Source organism: Mirounga angustirostris, unplaced genomic scaffold (genome assembly GCF_029215605.1).
Source record: "Mirounga angustirostris isolate CCGP_5_RB_7025 unplaced genomic scaffold, mMirAng1.0.hap1 SCAF_3, whole genome shotgun sequence".
Taxonomy (NCBI): Eukaryota; Metazoa; Chordata; class Mammalia; order Carnivora; family Phocidae; genus Mirounga; species Mirounga angustirostris.
Genome location: NW_026991711.1, coordinates 101,716,136 through 101,738,834, shown reverse-complemented (window position 1 = coordinate 101,738,834; position 22,699 = coordinate 101,716,136). Strand labels below are relative to the sequence as shown.

The 22,699-nt window shown below is 47.4% G+C and overlaps 1 protein-coding gene across 7 annotated transcripts in view; it reads right to left on the bottom strand.

The window, feature by feature from the left end:
* Positions 1–22,699, bottom strand: part of MGAT5 (alpha-1,6-mannosylglycoprotein 6-beta-N-acetylglucosaminyltransferase) — a 336,998-nt gene that overhangs the window by 80,442 nt on the left and 233,857 nt on the right. For all 7 annotated transcript variants that reach the window (XM_064586440.1, XM_064586441.1, XM_064586438.1 and 4 more), the window contains one exon: positions 14,966–15,099. In XM_064586440.1, the coding sequence (XP_064442510.1) occupies positions 14,966–15,099 (134 nt within the window). The remainder of the gene's footprint in view (positions 1–14,965; positions 15,100–22,699) is intronic.

The window sequence follows — 22,699 nt, the reverse complement described above, 5'->3', positions numbered from 1 at the left end:
GAAAAGCAAAGGCCAGCCAGCTGTACAAATTCCAGCTGAGCAGGGGTAACTCCAGTGTTCCCTGGAGCTCGGCTGTCCCTGGAGGCTGGACCTGGGTTCCTGAGGGGGAGTCCTGACTTACCTGGAGGACAGATGGACTCTCTCAGTACGTAGGGCTGTACAGCCAGATTTTATGAGCATATGCTGCTTAGATGATTTTTATTTAAGTATGAAATTGTATATAGATGCTAAATAGGATTTTAGAAGCACACACATTACGCTTAAATTTTTTTTTTTCTAAATTGCTTTATCACTATTTCTCAATGTTACAATACCTCTTCTCGTAATACAATGGTGCATTCTGTTTCCAACAACCAACGCCACACTGGAAAATATACTCCCGGTCTGTATTTTTCACCTAAAACTCCATCAACAAGCTCTGTCCTTGCAGGGCCTGTTTCGGGGTCTCAATGATATGGCTCTGCGGTGATGTAGAAGGTTCCACAGTGTACATCCCATGGTTTCAGTTTCTACCAAAAATTATTTCTCAGGGACTCCAGTTGGGATGGGAAGCCACCTGGGTGCCCACTCACACCAGCACCCCACATACCTTCTCCATGGCAGGGCAGAGAGCACCAGAGAGAGGCCAAACTTCCTACGACTGGCCCAACACTTTCATCTGGCTTATTTGAATCCCATTCCCAGATTAAGTTGCTTCTCTACTTCCACTGTAAAACAATACCGCTACTTTGCTTTCTCTCCCAGAAACAGCCAGAAATCCACATTTCTAATTTCTCTGTACTGCCATGATTTTGCTCTCTTTGCTGAGTACTGACGTAAGGACCACAGGGACCTCACTTAAAGGCATCCTTTTCCAGGTAGGTCTGAACTCCTCCCCAGCAGTGCTGATGGGGAGTGAACTTCATTCTCCCAGTATGGAGCTGGGGCAGCCCCAGGGACTTGCATTCCTGAATCACAGGAAGAACGAAGACATCCGAGCTCCTCTCCTCCCCAGGAAGCCTTCCTTGAGTTGGGAGGGTGGCAGTGTCCTTGGCAATCTCTCCTCTCAAGTCCCCTGGGACTGCACCACTCCAGCTGGGCTAAGAACCTGCAGGGGTGTGTGTAGGTACCACCCTGCCCCCCCGCCCCAGTTCTGCCCCAGTCTTCCTTATCTCAGGAATCAACAGTGCATCTCTGCTCTCCTGGCCCAACCAACTGCTGCCTGGCATGGCTGAGTATAGGTATGTCCCCTCAAGTTGCAACTCTGCCTCTGGAAGAATTCAGACTATTCCTAGAATTCTCATCCAAAACAGCTCTCCTATAAGCTGTGCTTTAACGAAGTCCAATAGGAGGAAAACTATCATAATCAATACACTATTTCAGTTATTCTTACACATCTGTGCCCCATCACGTTCAGAAAGTGAGGACTTTCAGATTGCCTTAAGGTCAGAGGATTAGGTCTCTCTCTCTTTCACCAAGAATGGTCTTAACCCCTTCTTTGTTTGAGCAAACAATCTTGCCACGCTTTTGTAAGCCCCTTCTGCATGGATCATCTGGCTTCTCCCCACGCTGTTCAGCATTTGGGCGCCTAAGACCCTTTGGTCACCACCTGGGATGCTGCCTCCCTGTCCACAGAGCACGGCTTTCACACACTTGGATTCGCTCAGTGGCTTCTGTCCACAGACAGCCACTGCTCTTCTCTCTCTTCGTTCTCAGACAGCAACTTCTTTTCCCATCCCCTAATCACCATTGTTCCCGTATCGGTTGCCAAACTGTTAGGGCTGGAGTAATAGTAAAAAGCCTTGAGGCAAATTACAACCACAACAGCTGTGTTTACTAAGAGTTACAAATGAACTCATCCCAGCACAATTAGAGCAGGCAGGCAGCGCTTTGGAACCTTCCAGAAGCACCCCGCCCTCGGGATGTTCGCTGGCTGCCTCTGCCTCCCGTTACCCAAGCCAGTCCTGGCTTTGGAGGAGACCCTCTGCTTAGCACAAGGGCCCTCTTTTCACCCATGATACTTTTATATGTTCTCTTCCCACAGCTGCCGTCATTCACACTCAGCTGTTCACGCCTCTGGGAGGGCTGCCAGTCTCTCACAGGAGGCGACTGCTGGCTGTTCCCAAAGGGGCACCAAGGAAATTACTCTCCACCCCGAGACCCCTCAAATGCCTCCCTAACCACCTGAGACAGGGCCTAAAATTCTGTCACTCATCAACCAAACTTTCGCACCATCGGTGACTTCTCTGAAGTGTTAAGTGTTGTCATCAAAGGAATGACATCAAGAAGACTATCACTCATCCATACCTTAAGGTGGATTCGTTCTCCTAAACATCTCTCAGGCTCTGTTTTATCGCCTATAAAACGGATACGTGTTTCATGCGGCTATGTGGAAACGCTGTGTAGCCTCTCAAATTCTTACAAATTGTGACCTGAATTACTGAGCCAAAAGGTAAGCATTCCTGAGAGAGACTTCACTGGAACCTGGGTCAGCTGACTGCACCCTTGCTGGGATTTAATTTAGGGGACTTGCTATTACCATGGGAATAAAAGGGCGGCTCCTTCGGGGACGGGCCCATAGGGGACAGGCTGGTGTGTTGCCCTGGGGATCAAGGGCCCAGATGCAGGACTCAGCCTCCTAAAACAAGGGTGTAAGTGTCATTCACAGCATGGCGTGGTTGTTGACTACACGGTGGCTGTACACCATGCATGGAAAGGAAGCAATGAAAGTTTTTCTGATCTAGGAAAATGGTGACTAGCTAGTCCCGTGTTTCCCAAATTTATCTTCTTAAAGGCATCACCTGGAGCGCTTGTTGTACACACAACTGCCTGGAGATTCTGGTTACATGAGCCTGGGGAGGGTCCCTGGCATCTGGATATTAACCAAATTTCTGGGTGGAACTTAAAATCAGGCAAATCTGTCTCACATTGACCTAGATTCTAAGAACCAGCTTAGGCTTTTGGGCCATTCCCTGGAACCTGGGCTGGAAATCATTTCAGTGAAAGACCAAATAAATCATTCCAACTCCAAAGGACCCTACCAGGTGTCTGCACGGATTTACGAGAGTGCTACTGTTTCGGACTGCGGCCATGAGGGGCTCTGTCAGAGGAATTCTAGTCTAAGGAGAGGTGTCCATTCCCAGGCAGGAAGAAACCTGAAGACTTCACTGCATTCGGCAAGAGCAACAAGCCAACAGGTTCCAAGTCCCAGACAGAGTCTACTGCCATGCATTCTTCCCAAAGAATGCCAACCCCAACTGCCAACCCAAAGAACAAAACTTAGTTTTGACCACAAGGCAACTTGGCAGAAGCAGCTCTGGCAGCTCATACCAGGGTTGGGCTGTCGACTGGAAAGTGCTCACAGGCTGGGCTCTGAAAAAAAAAAAAAAGACAAGTCTCGGCGTCTAACAGAGATTTTCAGAACCTGGGCTTCCTGCTGGAGCTGCATGAGGAAAAATGGAAATTGGTCTTCCTCTCTGCCCACCCTCATGCCTCAAAAATTGCCGGACATCCGAATAGGCCATTCAAAAAATTATTTGGCCTGGATGAAACATGGAATTCATGGTTGCATGCCAAGTTCCTTCTCTAACTTGACCCCCTTGAGAGGAAACCTATTCCCTCAGAGGACTAGACAAAAATGGCTTCTTCCCCAGTACAAGGTCCAACACTCAAATAGCTCTGAGGGCCAAACACAGGGGTTAGAGAAGGTCCTGGAAGGACGGTCATCCCTGGAACAGCCCCTAACCCATACATCAGGGTGGCCACCACTAAGCTCCAGCCAGTGTTTAGCACGAGAGGAATGAGAGTCCAATTTGCCACACCACCTACATTTTCTTTTTTTCTTTTTCTTTTTTTAAGATTTTATTTTTATTTATTTGAGAGAGAGAATGAGATAGAGAGAGAGAGAGCATGAGAGGGGGAGGGTCAGAGGGAGAAGCAGACTCCCTGCTGAGCAGGGACCCTGATGCGGGACTCGATCCCAGGACTCCAGGATCATGACCTGAGCCGAAGGCAGCCGCTTAACCGACTGAGCCACCCAGGCGCCCCACCACCTACATTTTCAAGACAAGCTGGGAATTCTGGCTTTTCAGATGAACTTTCCCAAATGGAAAATTTGAAAACTACTGTGCCGGTTAAAGAAAAAGGTCTGAGTTAGATTTGGTCTGTGGGGTCCAAGGCTGTATCTGTCACTTCAGGCATGAAGCTGCCCTGCTTGACAAAAAGGCAGTCAACTGGTCAACACGTTTTCGTGATCGCACTTGAATAAGCTTTTCTTCACTTTTCCATGAATAAGTGTTCCATCCTGTTTCTCTTCCTCCTGCCCCTTTCCACTTGCATTCTACAAACGCAGAACCTCTGAGTCTTCCAGTTCAGGAAGTGCATCATCCCCCCTGGCATGAGTGACACCTCTCCCAAAGCCTTGCCAAGGGCCCCACAGCCAAAAGCGACAGGGGGCTAGCGGCTTCCCAGGTGACTGACAGCGGAATTTCGCTTCCTCCATTATTCTCTGACAGCCCAGCAAGTTCACCAGCAGCCCGTTTCCAACCCTTTTGAGGGTCATTCAGGGCAAATCAGATTCCTGATTTGTTCGCCACCCCTTCGGAGTCCTTGCCCACCCACCCACAAACTCAATCAAGCCTTTTTTTTTTTTTTTTGGCCAGACACGTCTGTTTCTTCCATCAGCCTTCATAAAGCATGGCTCTGAGTCTCCCCACATTTTGCTCCTTTCAATCCAAAGGCTCTAATTCGCCTAGATAATATTAGTAACAGCAAAAACTAACAGACATTAATGAATGCCAGGCATCGTGCAAACAGAAAACTAAGAGCTTGTGTTTATTAACTCACGTGATCTTCATAGGAACCCTCAAGTAGGTACTAGTATTACCACCCATTTTACAGATGAGAGAATGGAAGCACAGGGAGACTCGGGCCTTTGCCTGCCACCACACAGCTCAGCAGTGCAGGGCCAGGATGGAACCCCAGCAGTCTAGCCCTGCAGTCCATGCGCTCAGCACTGCCAGCTGCACCAGCACAGAGCAAGGAAGTACCCCAACATACCCAGAGCCCGAGCAGAGACTGGGGGTGCGAGGTGTTCTCAAAAGGACTGCCGGCTCTTCCTTCTCCCTGTGGTGCCTCAACTGCAGGTCCGTCATCAGTTCTTGGCAGCTTCCCACACTGTTGACTCACATGAGTTTACTGTCAATGAATCCCTTAAATCTCTTTTACACACATGGATGCTAAGTCACAGCAACCTCATCCTTTTCTCGGACAGTTGGTTTTATGGACTCTGTGCCTGGCTTGGCCCAATTATCATCCCTCTGCCTTATTTCTGACGGCCCATAAAGTTGTCTTGTAGGCCATCTTCTCTGTGCCCTTGCTCTTGAAGGAATCAGAGAAGGCCAAGAAGGAGTTTAGATTAAAGAATCATGCAACTCTAGGGAGCAAAGCAAGAGAACATCCAGTCCACTGCTTCATTTTACAGATGAGGAAAGCAAGACCCAAGGGCAAACCAAATTCCAAGGACCTGCAACCAGTGAGTGGTGCAGCTGAACTTAGAATCTGGGCACCTGCTCTCCCACCTAGGGCTCCTCCAACTGCTCCAGACTGTCTCTAATCAGTGTTTCTGGGCCGAAACAGAAGTACGACAAGGAGAATGTGTTCTCTCTGCCCGGGGACAAGTAAACCTCAGTGGGTTTAAGGTGACAGCAGAAAGCTTGCTCAAGCAGGCAACTGACCAAAGAGACCACGAGGCTGACGAGACAGGGAAAGGAGGCTGCCCACAGTTTCCCTGAGCTCCAAACATGGTGTTCAAACCTGCACTCATTTGCTTCCCAGACACTGATGCGCTTATCATGGATGCCACTTCGGGTTCGATTACACTTAGCACGCAATCAACACTATTCTCCAACAATCCTTAGGTCCCCTGCACTGGAGTCCTTGGAGTCTTAAAAGCCAATGATTTGTTTCTGATATTTTTCTTTGCATTTGGTTTTTTTCTCTGTTCCCTTCCCGCACCACCCCCTCCCCCTAGGCCCCAAGCAAGATGCTATTAAGAAAGGCTATGGGATATGACTGCACTTAAACTTGTGTCAGGAAGTGAGCCAGAGAGGGAACCAAGCACAAGCTGCTTCCTGCCTCTGGCCAGGGTGGCCTCCACGGGATACTGACAAGGTCTTTTCTACCAGAGCTCTCCCCCAAGGGGAATCAGCTGGGGGAGAGACAGAGATGCTTTGGAATACTCTTCTGGCTGGAACCAGAACCAAGAGTTGTGATCACATTAGATTTTCTAGCAAATTCAACAGAACGGGTTCCAATGTCGTTATTTCAAAATGTGTACCAATTTGACTCAAGGTGGGTTTCAATTTATCTGGTTTATCTCTACATTATCTGGGAAGAAAAGTCTGCAAAAAAAAAAAAAAAAAACAGAAAAAGAAAAAAAGAAAAAAAAACCAAACAGGACAAGATTTAACCTACCTACAAAAAGGTGTTCGTTTCAAGGATTCCAATACATTCCTTAATTACAAAGGTCTCAGGGGGTTCATTAAAACAATATATTAAGAGCAGCCAATTCCTATTGCAAAATAAGATGGCATTTTTCCAAACTACTCCCATTTCCAATTTTGCATTAATTTAAACTAAGCCCAAGTCAACCAAATTAGTGAGCTAGATAATTACATAGTTTTTAGAATGGGATTCTATCTCAGACTCAGGAGTTGACTAGTCTAGAGACTTTCAAGGTGTTTGGTTGTTTAAAGCAGTTAAACCCTTCTCCCAGTGAAGTCCACTGGGAATCCAAACCCATGCCACAGATAAATCAGAGCTGCTGCAGTCGGTGGAGCCACTGTGGGGCTGCTCCTTGACTCCCCATAGTAGTTAGTTCCCGGGGCTCTAACGACACAGGTGAGTAATTATTGTTCTCATCGAGGGGTTAGCAAACCTTCTCTGTAAAGGAACAGACAGCAAACATTTTAGCCTTTGTGGGAACATACAAGGGCTGTCCCAGATTCTTTTGCTTTTGGTTTTTCTTTCTGTGATTTTCAAAACGTAAGAACCCTTTTTAGCTTGCAGGCTATAGGCTGGATTTACCCCACAGGTCATTGTTTGCCAACTTGGATTTATTTTTAATAGTCCTACCGAGGTATAACTGACACATAATCAACCGCACATATTTCAAGCATACAGTTTGGTATGTGCTGGCACACAGATAAACCGTGAGCCCATCACACCACCATCAACTGCACTGGACGTGCCCACCTCTCTCTCTCTCGCCCCTCCCCAGGCAACCACCCATCTGCTTCTTGTTGCTCTGGATTAATGTCAATTTTCTAGAGTTTTATAGGCACAGAATCACACAGTACAGATTCTTTTTTATGACCGGTTCTTGCACTCGGCACTATTTTAAGGTCTGCTGTGTTGTGTGGATCAGTAATTCATTCCTTTTTACTAATACCTTCATGCATATGAGTGTGGAAATGGGAGGCCTGGAGGTGCCTGCCCCCCAAATCCCAGAGATGCCAGCAGAGCTGGCCCCCAGACGAGTCCCCAGCCTCCCCGGGAGGTGTTCTCTTTCTGGGCCATTTCACTGCTAATTTCACCAGGGCTTTTGCAAACCTCCTGACACCTGCGTCTGCTGCGTAACAGGCACAGGCCTAGCACCACGCCTTTTCCTTAAATCCCTCCTTCCTGTGGTCCTGGGACCAGCCAGCACAGGGCAGTGCCCAAAGCAAAACACATCTCAGGAGTCCCAGATACATCAGCTAAGTTTAATGAAATTGCAAGGAGATGGATTCACTCACCCATGAGAGCCTACTATGTGCCAGACACAGTGTTGGGTAAAGCAAAATCTATGAGCTCTGCCCTCAAAAGAGTTGAGAGTCTAACAATTAAGGAGGGGCTGACGGAAAAATAAATGCATGATCACAAAATGATTAAAATTGCTCAAAAGGAAGAGGATGCGGTGATGGAGATGGAGAGGGGTGGCATTTGGTTGAGGGTGCATGTGTGGGACAGGGTGGGCCTCGGAGACTGGCGCTGGGGCAAGCCAGAGCCGGCAGCAGCCCTTACAGTGGCTGAGCCCCCGGGGGGGGAGAGCGGTGTGTGGGACCCTGCGTAGCCAGAGCCTGGGGAGCTGCGGGTAAGTAGTGCATGCAGATGCAGCTTGCCTGCAGAGAGCCTCGCTAAATCATCTGATGGAGACTGGATTTCACCGTGAATGTGAGGTGCTCCAAGTTTAAAATGAAGCCATTGGAGGGTTTTGAGAAAAGGAGTAATACAATCTGATTTACATTTTTAAAAAGACCACTCTGGCTGCTGCCGCCGATCAGGCACAGAGAACAGAGTAAGAAGGCTAGGGTCAGGGACAGAGAGAAGGAAAAGGTTGCATTACATTTCTGGAAGGTCTAGTGCCCGATTTCTTAGGCCTGTGATTATGGGACTAGGTGTCATCTTAGGGGATGCTTTAGAACCACATAGTCTTTGAAGTCTAGATAAAAAGAAGCTTTCCAAATTCAGTTGGGACTAGATGATTCTGGTTGCTGCCAAGCAGGCTAGCGTGGAGGCAAGCTGGGCCCTTGGGGTCCAGAGCTATAGCAATAATTTCAATTGCTCCAGTAGGCCTGTGACTTACTCTGCAGAACTGGTGGCAAGGCCATTGCTGACATCCCCATTTGTGTGGTGAGCAACCAGGAGCAATGTTTTACCTGAGACGCCCGTATTTGCCCAGGACTCCTGCTGCACGTGGAAGTCATTCATGTAGACCTTGCTTCCTGGCTTCTGAATCCTGCTCTCAACATCGAACCACCACCCTCCAGGCTAGGGGCCGAGGGCGGCTCCTCAAGTGAGGGGCTGCAGGAGGCAAGTGCCCCAGAGGGGAGGTCAGAACTCTGATCCCCACTCTGGGCTTGTCAGGTCATGCACTGCAGCACCTCGGCCAAGGCCCTCCACCTCCTCTGAATTAGTTCCTCACCTGTAAACCAAGACGGCGAAGGACGGCTGCCGTAGCCAGGCCGCCTCAGAAGGAAATCAGCGAGCACCTCCGTAAACAATGGCTGTGAAAGGCTGAGAGAAATGTTAACACTGCACTCATACGAGGCCCTGTTTTATCCCAGCCATTAGTCATCCCACGAGTGGGAGACTTTGTTGAAGCCTATTAAGTAATGCCAGGCTCAATGCCCGGGGGCTTCATCATGGAGTAACAGGGATTTTGGTAAAGTCACACTTTATCCTCCCACGCACTGCTTATCCATCAGCCTCAGTCATTCAGAACATAATCAAGAACCCTGACACGAGCTGAAAAGACCTCTGACGAGATCCATGCCTGAGACTGCTGGCCAAATGGGGCCTCCAAGAGAGGCCTGGCTTACTTGGGACACGGTGTCGCTTAGGGGCTGGCAGACTTTTTTCTGCAAGTGTCAGATAATAAGAATTTCAGGCTTTGCCGTTCACAGTCTTCATCCCAGCTACAGCACGCTGCCATCCTGGTGCCAAAGCAGCCTACAGGTAACAAACAGGCATAGCTGTGCTCTGACTGAACTTCGTTTATAGAAACGGGGGGCGAGCCAGATTTGGCTAGAGTGCCAGAGTTTGCCAACCGCTAACACAGTTCAAAAACTGGAATCTGGGTATCTTTGGGCAGGCTTATATTTGCCCATTCCTCATAGCTCTATCCCCTATTTTCCACTCCCATCAATCCCCTCTGTGTCTATCAGGCCCTAGTAATGATACTCGTAATCGCAGCAAACATTTCTTTAGACATACTGTGTGCCAGGCCCTCCCAGACCTTGCACGTATTAACTCACTTAATTACTAGAGAAATCCAATCATCATCCCCATGAAAAAAGAGGCCAAGAGAACTTGCTGGTGCTCAGGCTGCTGACGGCAGAGGCAGGACTTGAACCGGGCCATCTGGCTCGAGTGTGTGTCCTTGACCACCCTGCCGTACTGCCCAGAGGGCACGGACGGTACAAAACAGGACAGCAGGTGACCAGGAAGAGACCACACCTGTCAGCTCCCAGAGTCCACCACTTACCACAGGTTTACCCCATTCTCAGAGGCTAGGCACAGAGACTGGAACAGCAAGGGCCGCAAATGGGCTTAGTGGGAAGTGAGAGACTGGGCGGGGCGGGGGGGGGCAGTCACTAGAATCAGGCTCAACAGTAGTGAAAACATGATAGCTGGCAGCCTGACAAGCGGAGCAGGAAAGCAAAAGTAAAGGGGCAAAAGGAATGATGCATTCACTGGTTGGCCAGGGAGTCAGTGCCAAGCTCCTCGCGCCATCCCAAACCCACCAAGGGAACGCTACCTGCAGCGCACTTTCGTCAAAAGCACATCGGCAACCCCCGGGTGCCTGTGCGAAATGCAGGGTCTCCGCCCCAGCCCAGAAGGTCCGCATCGGAATCAGCATTTTTACAACATGATGGGCGATTCACATGCAATAGTAAGTCCGAGAAGCCCTGCCCTTGGGGTTGCTGTCACTGCTCCCATTTCACAGGCCAGGAGCCTGAGGCTCAAAGCAGTTAAGTACCTCACACGCGGGTGAACTGGCAGGTGTGGGTCTGAACCCCAGCATGTCGTTCAGAGGCTATGCTTATGCCCCAGAGGTGCTCAAAGCAAGACCTTCAAGACATTTACTTTCACAGCAATCATGCATCAGTAAGTAATGAGGACTTCACAGTGGGATCACATATACATAAAAGGTGGACCCTGCATCATCCATACAAGATTCAGTTACGCTCTGGATACTGTTTTTAAAGAGGTATGGAAATAAATAATACAGGTAAGCCACACTTCAATTACTTTTCATTTCCACAATTTTTAAATGTCTTATTTTTACAAAATCGACTAATTTTTCATTTTAATAGGATGTGGAGGGGTTTTGAATTCAGCCACACTAGATAGACTTTTCTTGTAAGCATGTGTTAGTGGATGCAATGATCAGACTGCCCCAGAGGCAGATACCCAGAACCCAGCGCCACAGGTTTCTGCGCTAACGCAGACCTCTGTGCTTGGGATTAGGCTGTAAGCAGTCTGATGTAAGAGTCTCTGACAGTGATGCTTCCTAAGTTGGTGCCTTTGGGATTCTGGCAGCAAGGTCCCCTCCCACATCTCCACTACATACCAAAAGAGCAGGACAAGACCACAGGGTACCTCTGCCATGAAATGGGAGCGGAAATAAGGGGAGCTGAAGACGTAGCCCATTCCTTCTTAGCCTCTACTTTTTTTTTTTTAAAGATTTTATTTATTTATTTATTTATTTATTTATTTATTTATTTGAGAGAGAGAGAGAGAAACAGCATGAGAGGGGAGAGGGTCAGATGGAGAAGCAGGCTCCCCGCTGAGCTGGGAGCCTGATGTGGGACTCGATCCCAGGACTCCGGGATCATGACCTGAGCTGAAGGCAGTCGCTTAACCAACTGAGCCACCCAGGCACCCTTAGCCTCTACTTTTAACAGATCATATTTCCTGATAGGCATCTGCAGTGTAGGGAAGACAGGACCACGAGGAACAGAAACCATTCAGGATACTGCAAGCAAACAGAGTGTGATAAAAGGATGTATGGTCTACAAAAAAGAAACTTTGCGGAACTCTGGCCCCTAATTTCTCTTTCTCTCCACATTGCATGTTTTTTTTTAAGATTTTTTATTTATCCGAGAGAGACAGAGACAGACAGAGATAGCAACAGAGATCAAGAGCGAGTGGGGAGGGCGCCTGGGTAGCTCAGTTGGTTAAGCCACTGCCTTCAGCTCAGGTCATGATCCTGGAGTCCCGGGATTGAGTCCCGCATCGGGCTCCCTGCTCAGCGGGGAGCCTGCTTCGCCCTCTGACCCTCCCCCCTCTCATGCTCTCTCTATCTCATTCTCTCTCTCAAATAAATAAATAAAATTAAAAAAAAAAAAAAAGAGCGAGTGGGGAGGAGAGGGAGAAGCAGGCCCCCCGCTGAGCAGGGAGCCCAACACGGGGCTCCATCCCAGGACCCTGGGATCATGACCTGAGCCGAAGGCAGACACTCAATGGACTGAGCCACCCAGGTGCCCTCCTGTATGGGTTGCTTCTGTCTGTCCTTCCTACCTGGCTCCTCCAGAGCATCCCACCTCTCTGGGGGCACCTCTCCTCCCTGCGGTTCTACTCCATCATCCTCTCAACAGCAGCCTCTCCCTTTCCAAATTTGTCCTACTTCCTTATCCCTGCACTCCTAGGAAGCTTCTGCCTTGGCCTCATCACAACTCTGGGCGTGTCCTTTTGATTTCCATCCCCACGGCTCTGTCCCTCTGTTTTCCAATGCCAAGTGAAGAATCTCATTGATTCCCGTGTGGCTTTCTGAGCCAGAATCATGGCTGCCAACCACCAATGAGCTGGACTGCCCTGGGTCAGAGGACAGCCCTCTGAACCAATCAGCCAAGGGTGGAGGGGGCATGTGGTGGCATCTCCCACTCAAGTGCCCCAGCAGCTGGGGAGAGTTCCTCAGAAGAGGGGAGGACATAGGAGAGGATTGATAGCACAGCAAGTATCTTCAGGATTTCAATGAGTTCTAGAATTTGAGGGAGAAGGAGGAGCTCCACAGATGGTCAGCAACAATCCTGTGCCTGCCCACACGTCCCCACTAAATTCCTCAACCCCCCGGGATGGACGGTGTCACCCCCCCCTTTCCAAAGAGGTCAGAGGCACAGGAGATTGGGTGGGGAGACAATGGGGCAAGGGATAGGAAAAACAATATATACAACTTGCCCCTGGCTTAAGTTGCTGATTCCATTCTGGGAATATGGGCATAGAGGCATCCCCTTCCTGCACCCCTGTCTTCTGTGCGCGTTCACCGGACACTGTGGGCACGGGGAGGCTCTGTTACAAGTAACAATTCTCACATCCTGTACCGTGTTGACAAGTTTGACATGTCCTGCATCTGTGTAAAAACTTCACAGAATTTTGCACTTTTGAGGGCCTTTCTCATCCAAGAATACTGAGCAATGATGATACAGAAAACTGAACACTCTAGATTTGGGGTATTTGGAAAAAAGACTAATGTGGACATGCTGCCACTCAGCCTTTTTTAATACCTGGATTATGCACAGTGAGAGGAAGGTTGGGTCATCTGTGGAGTTGTAGAGGGACTTTAAGTCATGCCATAAATCACTTGGGCCAGCACAACTAACTCTTCTGGGATTCTGACTGGCATCAAGAAAATCATTCTTTTAGTGGTGGTATTACTTTATCCAAAAAAAAAAAAAAAGAGTGACCAAGAAGGTTTCAGAACCAATTTATTATTTTGTTTTTCTAGGGAGACTGAATAACTGCCAGAGGCACCTAAAAGGAAGCTGCACTTGGTTCCAAAACAGAAGGGATATAATTGCAAGGTCAAGTCCACACAGACATGCAAACTATTTTCTTTGAGCAGGTGTGGAGGAGACGCAGGAGTGAGGCTTTTTTTTTTTTTTTTTTTAAAGAGCCCATGTCTTCCTAAAACCAGTGCTGTGATTCATTTACTTCACAACTGAGCTGAGAACGAGAACACCCAACACGTCCTTGTGAGCCTGTGTGGCTGAAAGTCAGCTGAAAGATGCTCTGTTAACACAGGGCAGGTTTTGATGCAAAGGAAGCTGAGGTGTGTCAATTTATGGGAACATGTTAAATAACCACCTAGAGTCTTGACTGATTTTATTTCCCTCAGGAGAAGAAAATGCGAAATAATACACATAGGAATCAATCTTATTTACCAGCTGAGGTCTCTCAACCTCGGCACTGCTCATATTTTGTGCCAGGTAATCCTCTGTTGTGGGGCTGTCCTGTCAGCAGCATCCCTGACCTCTACCCACTAGAATCCGAAGGCAACTCCCTCCGTCGTGGCAAAACCCAAACTGTCTCCAGACATTGCCGAGTGCCCCCTGGGGGTGAAACTGTCCTCCGCTGAGAATCACCGTACTAAACTAAGAGAAAATCCTAGCTGTTTATAGCGAAGACAACTATCTGGAATTAAATCAGCTTCCCTGGAAATAGGCCGATTTAATTGTCCCTCCGGCATCCTTTGCGCTGTAGAAGTAAAGAGAGGGCAGCACGGCTTTTCTTCTTCTGAACATGGGGTCAGAAAACCAACAGCAGGGATTCTGTGCCCTGTGCATCACTTGCGCTCACTCAGTGCTTGGATTTCTAACCTCCTTAATAAAGGAGACGTAACAACATGAGACCCCAGTACCTGATCATTCTGGAAAGTGATAACTTTTATGTTTCGGAAGAGGCATGTTTTGAAGTCCTGGAGACTACTGTGTCCTGTGTAAACATGGCCTCAATCAAAATGATGGCACTGGCACACAAAGGTGGACTTCCCGTATAAAAAGGTTTGGAGGTCAGAGCAACAGGTCACACTCCAGTCAGGCTCCTCTCCCACTGTACCTCCCCCAGACGGACTGTGGAAATCATCCGGGAGGCCCCAAGGTCCAACGCTTTTGGGAAACCTGTCTCAGGCTGTGGCCAAGAATGTTGTGTAGTCCCAGATCTCCCAGAACAAAGTGACAAAGTGCCTGCAGTCAGCCCTGGCGGGTGTTTTCATTTCACGGATAGTTCAGCCCTGACCAGTGGGGGGCTGCTGACCGCAGCTAAAGGCTCCCCAGGAACGCATCTAGAGCTGCCCTATGCTCTCTGTGCAATGCTGTAAAGGCCTGTAAAGGGCTCTCTGTGCAATGCCTGCTCCAGAAAGATATCCGCTCCCGTGGGGCCCTAGCTTTCAGAAGCAAGTACAGGACGTGCAAGAAGCTGTAACGTGCCACTCCCAGCAAAGAGCAGAGGGCTTTGCTAGGTAGCCACTTGTGAACGAGCAGGGACAGCCTTTATTAGATAGCCAAATGCTGAACGACCAAATCCCAGCACAGTCTTGTTTACTTCTAAGCAGATCCCATTAAGCCCTGGGCACTTGGCTTGATTACTCCCTGGATCAAAGTTAAATTAAATTACCCAACAAGCTTCATTTCTGAGAGAGCGACGCGCACACAGACTGACTCACCTTCCAGAAGCTATCCACTTTGCCATACACAAGGGACTGGTTCTGCCTTTTGATTTCGTTAATGTGGTGGATGTCGCTGGAGTTGAGGTGCTGCTCGACCACAAATCCCAGAAAGCTGTTGTCTGGGGTATGAGCTGATGCGGAAAGGAAAGGACAGGGTAGTTAGGATTTCATCGGCAAGAAGAAATGATTACGAGTTTGATATAAGCCATCATGCACATAATTAAATGTGTTCATTTTACCCTGTTCTTTCTTACCTGGGGAGGGGGAGGCAGGGGACTGCCTACTCCCACATACTCCCAGCAGAACCTTCACATGAGAATTGTCTCCAGGATGGATTAACCTGAATCAAATGCTGAAGGACAACCTGCCCTTCCCCCGCCCCCCCACCCAGTAAAATGCATCTGTCCAAAAAGCATTCTGCTGTGTGTTCTCTGCCCTCCTGTTTGCTCAGCACAAGGCCACTGTCTCCTGACAGGCATGCTGCCTTCCAGGTGTGACCAGTAAAACCCAGAGCAGGGCTGAATCAAGGGTTCTCATGGGGGGTGAGGCCGCTGTTGGCAGCCCACATCATCCAGCCCGATGCCAGCCAGGGAAAGGGGAATTTGGGGGCAAAACCAGTCAGCATCACCCTGACGCCGCACCTCCCCTAAGAATTACTCACTAATGAGAGAGATAATTATGGAGCTACACTGAACAGATGGAGGGAATGAAGACAGAACGAAAGGTGAAACTCACTGGGATGTGAGCCATCCCAAGAAGCCACCCACCCCAAGGAGCAGTGTCTAGTCTATAGAAAAGACTATTCGAGAAGAGAAAGGCATTTTCCTCCGGATCGCTCATCATGTGAGTTCTAAAACTTCTCTATTTTAATAGTTGGTCAAGGGGTGGGGGGAAGTAACCCCATATCCCCCCCAAACATTTCTTTCTTGTGCCTATAATTTTAAGAGGAATTTCACAAAGAGGGCAATAATCAGGAAACAATCTTCTGTAGTTGAAACAGAGACCGCCCTCTGCTACACATTCATTCCGTCCGGAGAAATGTGTTTTTCAGATGACCCTGCAGAGGCCCCACAATATTAAATAAAGCAACTGCGCTGCTTGACTCTGCCCTGAGTAGAGAAGCTATAAATAGCCTAAATGGAGAGATACTTGATATTCAGAAAAGTCCACACATGTGGCTTCAACTGTACTCCTTCACAGGTAGGTGGTAAGCACGCGGAGCAAGGTGGTTCCTGGTCTTGCTTTGGCTTTCTCAGGACGCAGGAGCTCTTCCCCAGGCAGGAGGCCTGCACGGGGGCCCTTAAAGATGGGCAGGGGTAGGCCTGTGGAAAGGCCTAGGAGCCTGAAGCCCCGGGCCTCGCTCTCCTCCGCCCCGCTCACAGACGAACGCGGGAACACCACCAGCGGAAAGCCGCGAACTGTGGACATGAACAAGCCACATAAACACTGTGTTATCATCATCCAGTCTCCCAGGCTTCTGCCTAATGGGGGTGACAGAATGAGGAGATAATAGGGTTACGACTGGGGAGCTGTGTTCGGCCTGGCCAATCTGTTATTTCATTTCTGCGTTTTTGAACAAGTGCCCAGAGGCAATGGCTGCAGTTGGCTGGAAAGTAAACTGGTGAATAAATTCTACTGCCAACAAGGGGCAATGGGTTGCTTTTCCTTTCTTTTTGAGAAGCTGGTGGTGAGGGGCTTTGGAGGAGGATGAGGGAGGGGAAGAGAGCCCCTCTGCATTTGCAATGTCAATGAGGCAGCTTAAAATAGCTCTTTGCAAAACTCTGGGTTAACCGTGAAAATTCTGAAATAGAACCTGACACTTTGAGACCGTGGTTTTTGTTTTTTTTTAATTTTTATTATCTTCAGAAAATGTTATGTGGTGACTAAATCTCCATACTTTAGATACTGGTTTCTGAAATTCAGTTATCTAGTCCCTAGACGAGCACTTCTCTAGAAAGGTGAAATTTGGCTCGACCACCTAAAACAACGTCACAGGTGGGGAAAATGCAATATACTAAGGTAGAGTCAAAAGTAAAGTCACCAAAGCCCCCAAAGAAAAGACTCCTATATGCATGGATTTTTGTGTCAAAGATTCCCGGAGCTCGAGCTTGGACAGTGAAGAGGGAGAGGGAGAACATGATCTAGTCAAACACCTTGTGAGAAGTGGTGGGCCTTCGCTGCTTTAGGACTGTAATTTGGCACTAAATCAATTTTGACACTGCACAAACAATCACAAACACCTGCTCTTCTCCTGGGTTTTCACGAAAACCCTTTATTTCCACCCCTCTCTGGTCTGGAGGTGTTAGGTGGGGGATGGGCAACCTGAGAGCGCCGGTAAGGACCGTGGATGACCGGAGGAGAAATCCCACACCGTCACCCTTCACCGGCATGGGTCACATCCTTCGTGTGTCTTCCCAGGGGACGCTGAACCTGTCACGGGACGCGGGACAGGGGTGCCAGGAGGGGTCACTCAGCTGCAAGCTGCCCCACAGGTGATTTGGAAGTGACCACAGGCCCTGGGGTAGCTTCCTTCCAAGGAGCTGGCCAGCAGCTGGGTACCTGCCTGGTGACATCGTCCCCGAGGGCCCTGGACTCAACACATGTACTCCTAATATCATTTATAGTAAGTCAAAAGTCACAAAGAGAGGCTGATGCTATCCAAAAGGACCTTTCTGTGGAGATCTAACTGCAGCCCAAGCTGTCTCTTTTTCTCTGAGGACAGGAACAGAGAGTTTATTTGTGTTGGGAGGTTGTCAAAGAGAAGGTATTCACATGTCAAGGTGAACTTTAGAAATTTCACCATAAATGGGACACAGGAAATGCTGCACATTTGGAAATCACTCCATCCCAGGAGATCAACAAATATGATTGTTTTAAAATGGCTAATATTTGAGTTCTATGTGTGGAGTTCTATGCTAAATGCTTTATAGTGACTATTTGATTTTATCTTCATAAACCTTTCAACATGTTTGTAGGGATGAGAAAGTTCGGGGCAGGGTTGGTGGCGGAGGGGGGGGGAGACACTTCAACTACCCTAGTCTACATGCTAGGAAATGGCAATGTTGGGATTAAGAGCCAGACCAGCTGGTCCCAGAGCCCAAGCTCCTTAAAGCATCCTCACATACAGCTTTGTAGTCCAAATAGTTTATCTTCTGGGCTCCGTGAACTATAGCGGTAAACATGCTTCAGAGGAAAATAACATTATAAGGTAGACCAAAATACACATGAAAGACCCAGGAGGAAAAAATGTAGTAAGATCACCTCAGTTTCTTGAGTGACTTATGCTACACATATGGGGGCCAAGCTGATTCATTTTACATGTGACAAGCAGAAGGGGATTTGCTAAACATTGACAGTGGTTTTAAAATATTTTAGGACTTTATTATTTTTTTTTTTTAAGAAAAGCATTATTTTAAGCACTTTGGAAGCACCTATTTACAAATGATTACAAATCAGCTTGATGAGCTTCCTGAGCAGATTACAGCGATAACTTCTTTTAAGAAATACTGGGAGTTTGGCTTGAATAATTCATTCAACCACAACCATTTTAGAGCACTCCTTCTAAAAAACCAGGTTAAATGCTAGGCATTGAGAGATTACAACATCAAGATGTTTCTGCCCTCACAGAGCTTACCAAATACTTAATAAATGAGGTGTATGCAATTTCTACCAAGCAGTAATAGCATCCTCATTTCAAATGTAATTAACAAATTTCATTCAGTCAAATCGATCCTTCTCTCAGCACCTGAGTCTCTGAGGTCTGCCTTTCCACCACTAAGTCCTAAGCACTTGCACCCAAAAGTGCAAATATTCATTTTAATAGGTGGTCTGCTGGCCTTAACCACAGCTGGCCCTACCATGGTGGGCATCCCCACGCCAGCAGATCACCAAGGGCAGAAACCCTAAAACCAGCCTGGGCTCCTCCCTCAGCCCTCACCCAGCCCTGAGGATGTCAGCTTCCCCAAATCTCTCAACCCTCTCTCTCCTCTACACCTTTCCTAGTTCTGGCCTCATTGATTCTTGTTGAGACTTCTGCAATAGATAAGTTTTCTTTTGCCCTATTCAAATGATAACTTATTTAGGTTTTCCTGATTGTAACAGAAATATATCCTCTGTGTAAAACTTTTTTCAGACAATAGAAAAAGATGTAAGAAAAATAAGAGATCATCTATCACCTCGAAATAACCACTATTACTGGATTTTTAAAAAAGATTTATTCATTTATTTTGGGGGGCAGCATGTGTGGGAGTGGATAGGGGCAGAGGGAGAGGAGAGAGAAAATCCTCAAGCAGACTCCCTGCTGAGCACGGACACCCCCCCCCGATGTGGGGCTCGATCCCAGGACCCCAAGATCATGACCTGAGCCTAAATCAAGAGTCAGATGCTTAACTGACTAAGCCACCCAGGCAACCCATGGACTGTTTTTAATACTCAAATCAATACCGGATCCTACTATACCTACTCTCTTGTAAATTTCTTTCACTTACAAATGTGCCATAGGCAATCGTTGTGAGTTAATACCCACAGCTCATCACTGCTTGTTAAATTAGTAGTATTTCAGTGCATGAACTCTTTCCATCAGCTGGGATGCCCCATGGTTCTGGTCCGCCAGCATTGCTTTATGGAACCACACTTCTCCCAGGCCATGTGATTCTGTTTCATTCAGGTGGTTGGATTGGTGCCAGTCCTGACGCCTTGGCTGCCCCCTCTCTATCCTCTTCCAAGGATGGGCATATGATACAGAGGACTCTCCCTGACCATGGCTCATTTGAAAAATGGGGGTATGATCCAAGTCCCGCCAATCACAGCTGCTCTAAGACTAGTCAGAGCTACTTTTGGGGTCACGGTGTCTCTGCTACAGTCACCAAGCTGGCAGGGTGGAAGTCGAGGGCTGCGGATGTCATCTGTGTGTCCCTGGGAGAAGGATGCCCCTGCAGAGAAAGGCAAAGCCAGGATAGGGAGAAAATAAAGATATCCTGCAAGCCCGAATCCATCTCAACCTAAAGCTTGTTTCAACAACTCCCAGGGACAAGAGCCAATGAACCCTCGTGACCAAGTCCACAAGACAGAAATACTGACGAGTCCACCCTATGAGACATTTAGGATGTTTCCAATTCTTGCCTTTCGAAATCAACTAGTATTGTAGACCATTACGCTCTTGTCAATTCTGCAGTGGCTTTCTGAGTGCTCTCTGTACCTTCAGCCTTGCCCTTCCTCCTTCCCTGCTCCGTCGGGCACATCCTCTGTGCTGCCTTGACCGGGCATTCTTTGCAACAAACATAGAACCGTGGCAGTTTGTGGCTGAAAATCTTCACCTCCTTCAGGATGAAGCACCACCCAGCCTACCTGTCATTCTGGCTTCATTTCGGGTCACCCTCTGATATCTTTGCTCCATGATGACCTACCCATTTGGGGTGTGTAATGAATGCATGCTTTCCATCTTCTCTTGTGCTGGCATGTCTGGCATGTTTCCCACCTGCTCCTTCCTGGAAGGCTTAGCTCCTTTCACCTCCTGGTTGAGGGATTCCCTAACTTCCCAACACGGAGATAAGTAGACCTCCTCTTAGATCATGAAGAGTTACAGTCTCTTTCCCACGTTATTATCTTGATGACAGACTCTATGTTCTTTGAGACTGAACCACGTTTTATGCTGACTCCCAGAGCACAGTAGGAAACTGAGCAAATATTTTTGCATGCATGACCGATTAAGCCCATGGGAAATGCTTAATTAACTGGTATGATGGATTCCATAGGTAGGTAGATCTATATTACCAAGGAGCAGGCCATGCCTAAACTGCTCCCAGCATCAAACCCTTGGCACAAAAGTTCCAAAACTAAAGCCTGTTCTTCATGGGATGAGTCAGGCTTACCAAGTGATAGGTGTTCAATAAATATTTAATTGATAAACTAACATATCTTTTAATCCAGGTCACAAAATTAAGGTGGGAAGTAGGGAAACCAGTCAGTGATGCAGAGTTGTAAAATGCCAACATCATAGGTTTCTAAGTACTGTCAATTCACTCAACAGTAGTACATTTATTGAGCACTTACTATGAGCCAGAAAACAACTTGGGAAGAACTAAGGATACATCATTAAATAGAGCAAGCGTGAATGAAACTCCCTTCACTGCACTTATATTCATCTGGGGAGACAAACAGTAAAATAACTCAATGCTACAGATAAGAAAGAAAAACAATTGGTTTGGTGACCAATACTGAATGCTAGTTAAGGTACGCTGAAACATCTCTGGGTTAAGTGTTCTTTTATGTATCAAAAAAATGTGGATTGAAGGGCACATAGATATATGGATTGAGAGGCCACAGAAAGTAAAAGGAAGTAAAGGAAAGTAAAGGAAGCTGTTAACCGCAGAGTCTAGGCTGTGGGTTCCTACTGTACATTTCTTTCACCATTTTTGTCTATTTGAGAACTTTGTTAACAAAGTGGGGAAGAATACTGGCTACTATCACATTCATGACGTTGACGCTGATTCTGATGGTGTAACTGGCATGACAGAAAAGACTTTAGTGACAAATACAGTCTCATCACACAAGAAGTGATCTGGCTTTAAAAACTAAAAAGCCAGTCATGTTATACTTCAAATTTTACCCAAACTGTAGTTTTTCAAATGGTGGTGATGATGAGCTGAGAGAGAGAGGGAGAGAGAGAAGAGGTCAGGATGCAAGCTAGGGAAACTATTATGTACAGCTGGGCTGAAAAGATGAGAGCCTGAACTGTTGACAAAAGGCACACTGGAGTAAATTTCTCAAGTGTCAAAAAGCAATTTAGGAGGGAATGGACTCCTCAGAAGAGTATCACTCCTGAAGGCTGAGACTCAGATAAAGGAACTGTAAGGCTGATCCCATCACTCTCTGGTCTGCACAGAAGTAAAAGGCAAGAGTCCTACTGATGGAAATCAAAGGCCAAAAAGGCAGTTGGAATCACAAATAGCTCCTTTGCTTGTCAGGCCCTAAAAATAAAATCGCATGTGGAAGTGATCCTTAGCTGAAGCCAACAGGTTTATCATTTGCATAAAAGGAAAGTAGCCCGTTTCTACAAGTCCTGTTTTGTCAGGCAGAATCTTTGGTCTCCAAGCCATTATATCTACCTGATCATGCAAATAAACCACACCGTTGAGTCCCAGCCTCTGGGAGAAATTCAAAGACAATGTCAATGACAACAACCAGTATGGCTGGAACAACTTGTGAAAGCTCAACCACACGAACACCTTCTGTGGGAAGACACAAGAGACCAACGTGAAGCCACTTGCCCTAAAAAGCTTTTGAAATGGTTTTTAAAAAAATTTTTTGGGGGGGGTCTATTTGGCACACAATGTTACATTAGCTTCAGGTGTACAACATACGATTCAATGGAGAAGCTTCTGTAATTTTAAGTTTGTACAACACATCTCACTTTTCCTCACACTGTTGCGTGGACTAAAATAGAACAGGCATTATCGTTCATTTTAACTCAACTGGTATTTTCTGAATGCCTACTCTAAGCCACACATTCTTCAAGGTGTTGGGAGTTTCAGCAATGAACCAAACAGACAAAACCCCTGTCTCAGATTCCAGGGGAGGAAAAAATAAAATAAAAATAAGGGAAGTATGAATGTTGCCTGATAATACAGTGAACAAGGAAAACAAAGCAGGGAAGGGACACATGAAATTGGGGGGAAAAAGTTGTACTTAAAAGAGAGGTACTTAGGGTTGGTCTCACTGAAGTAACAGTTG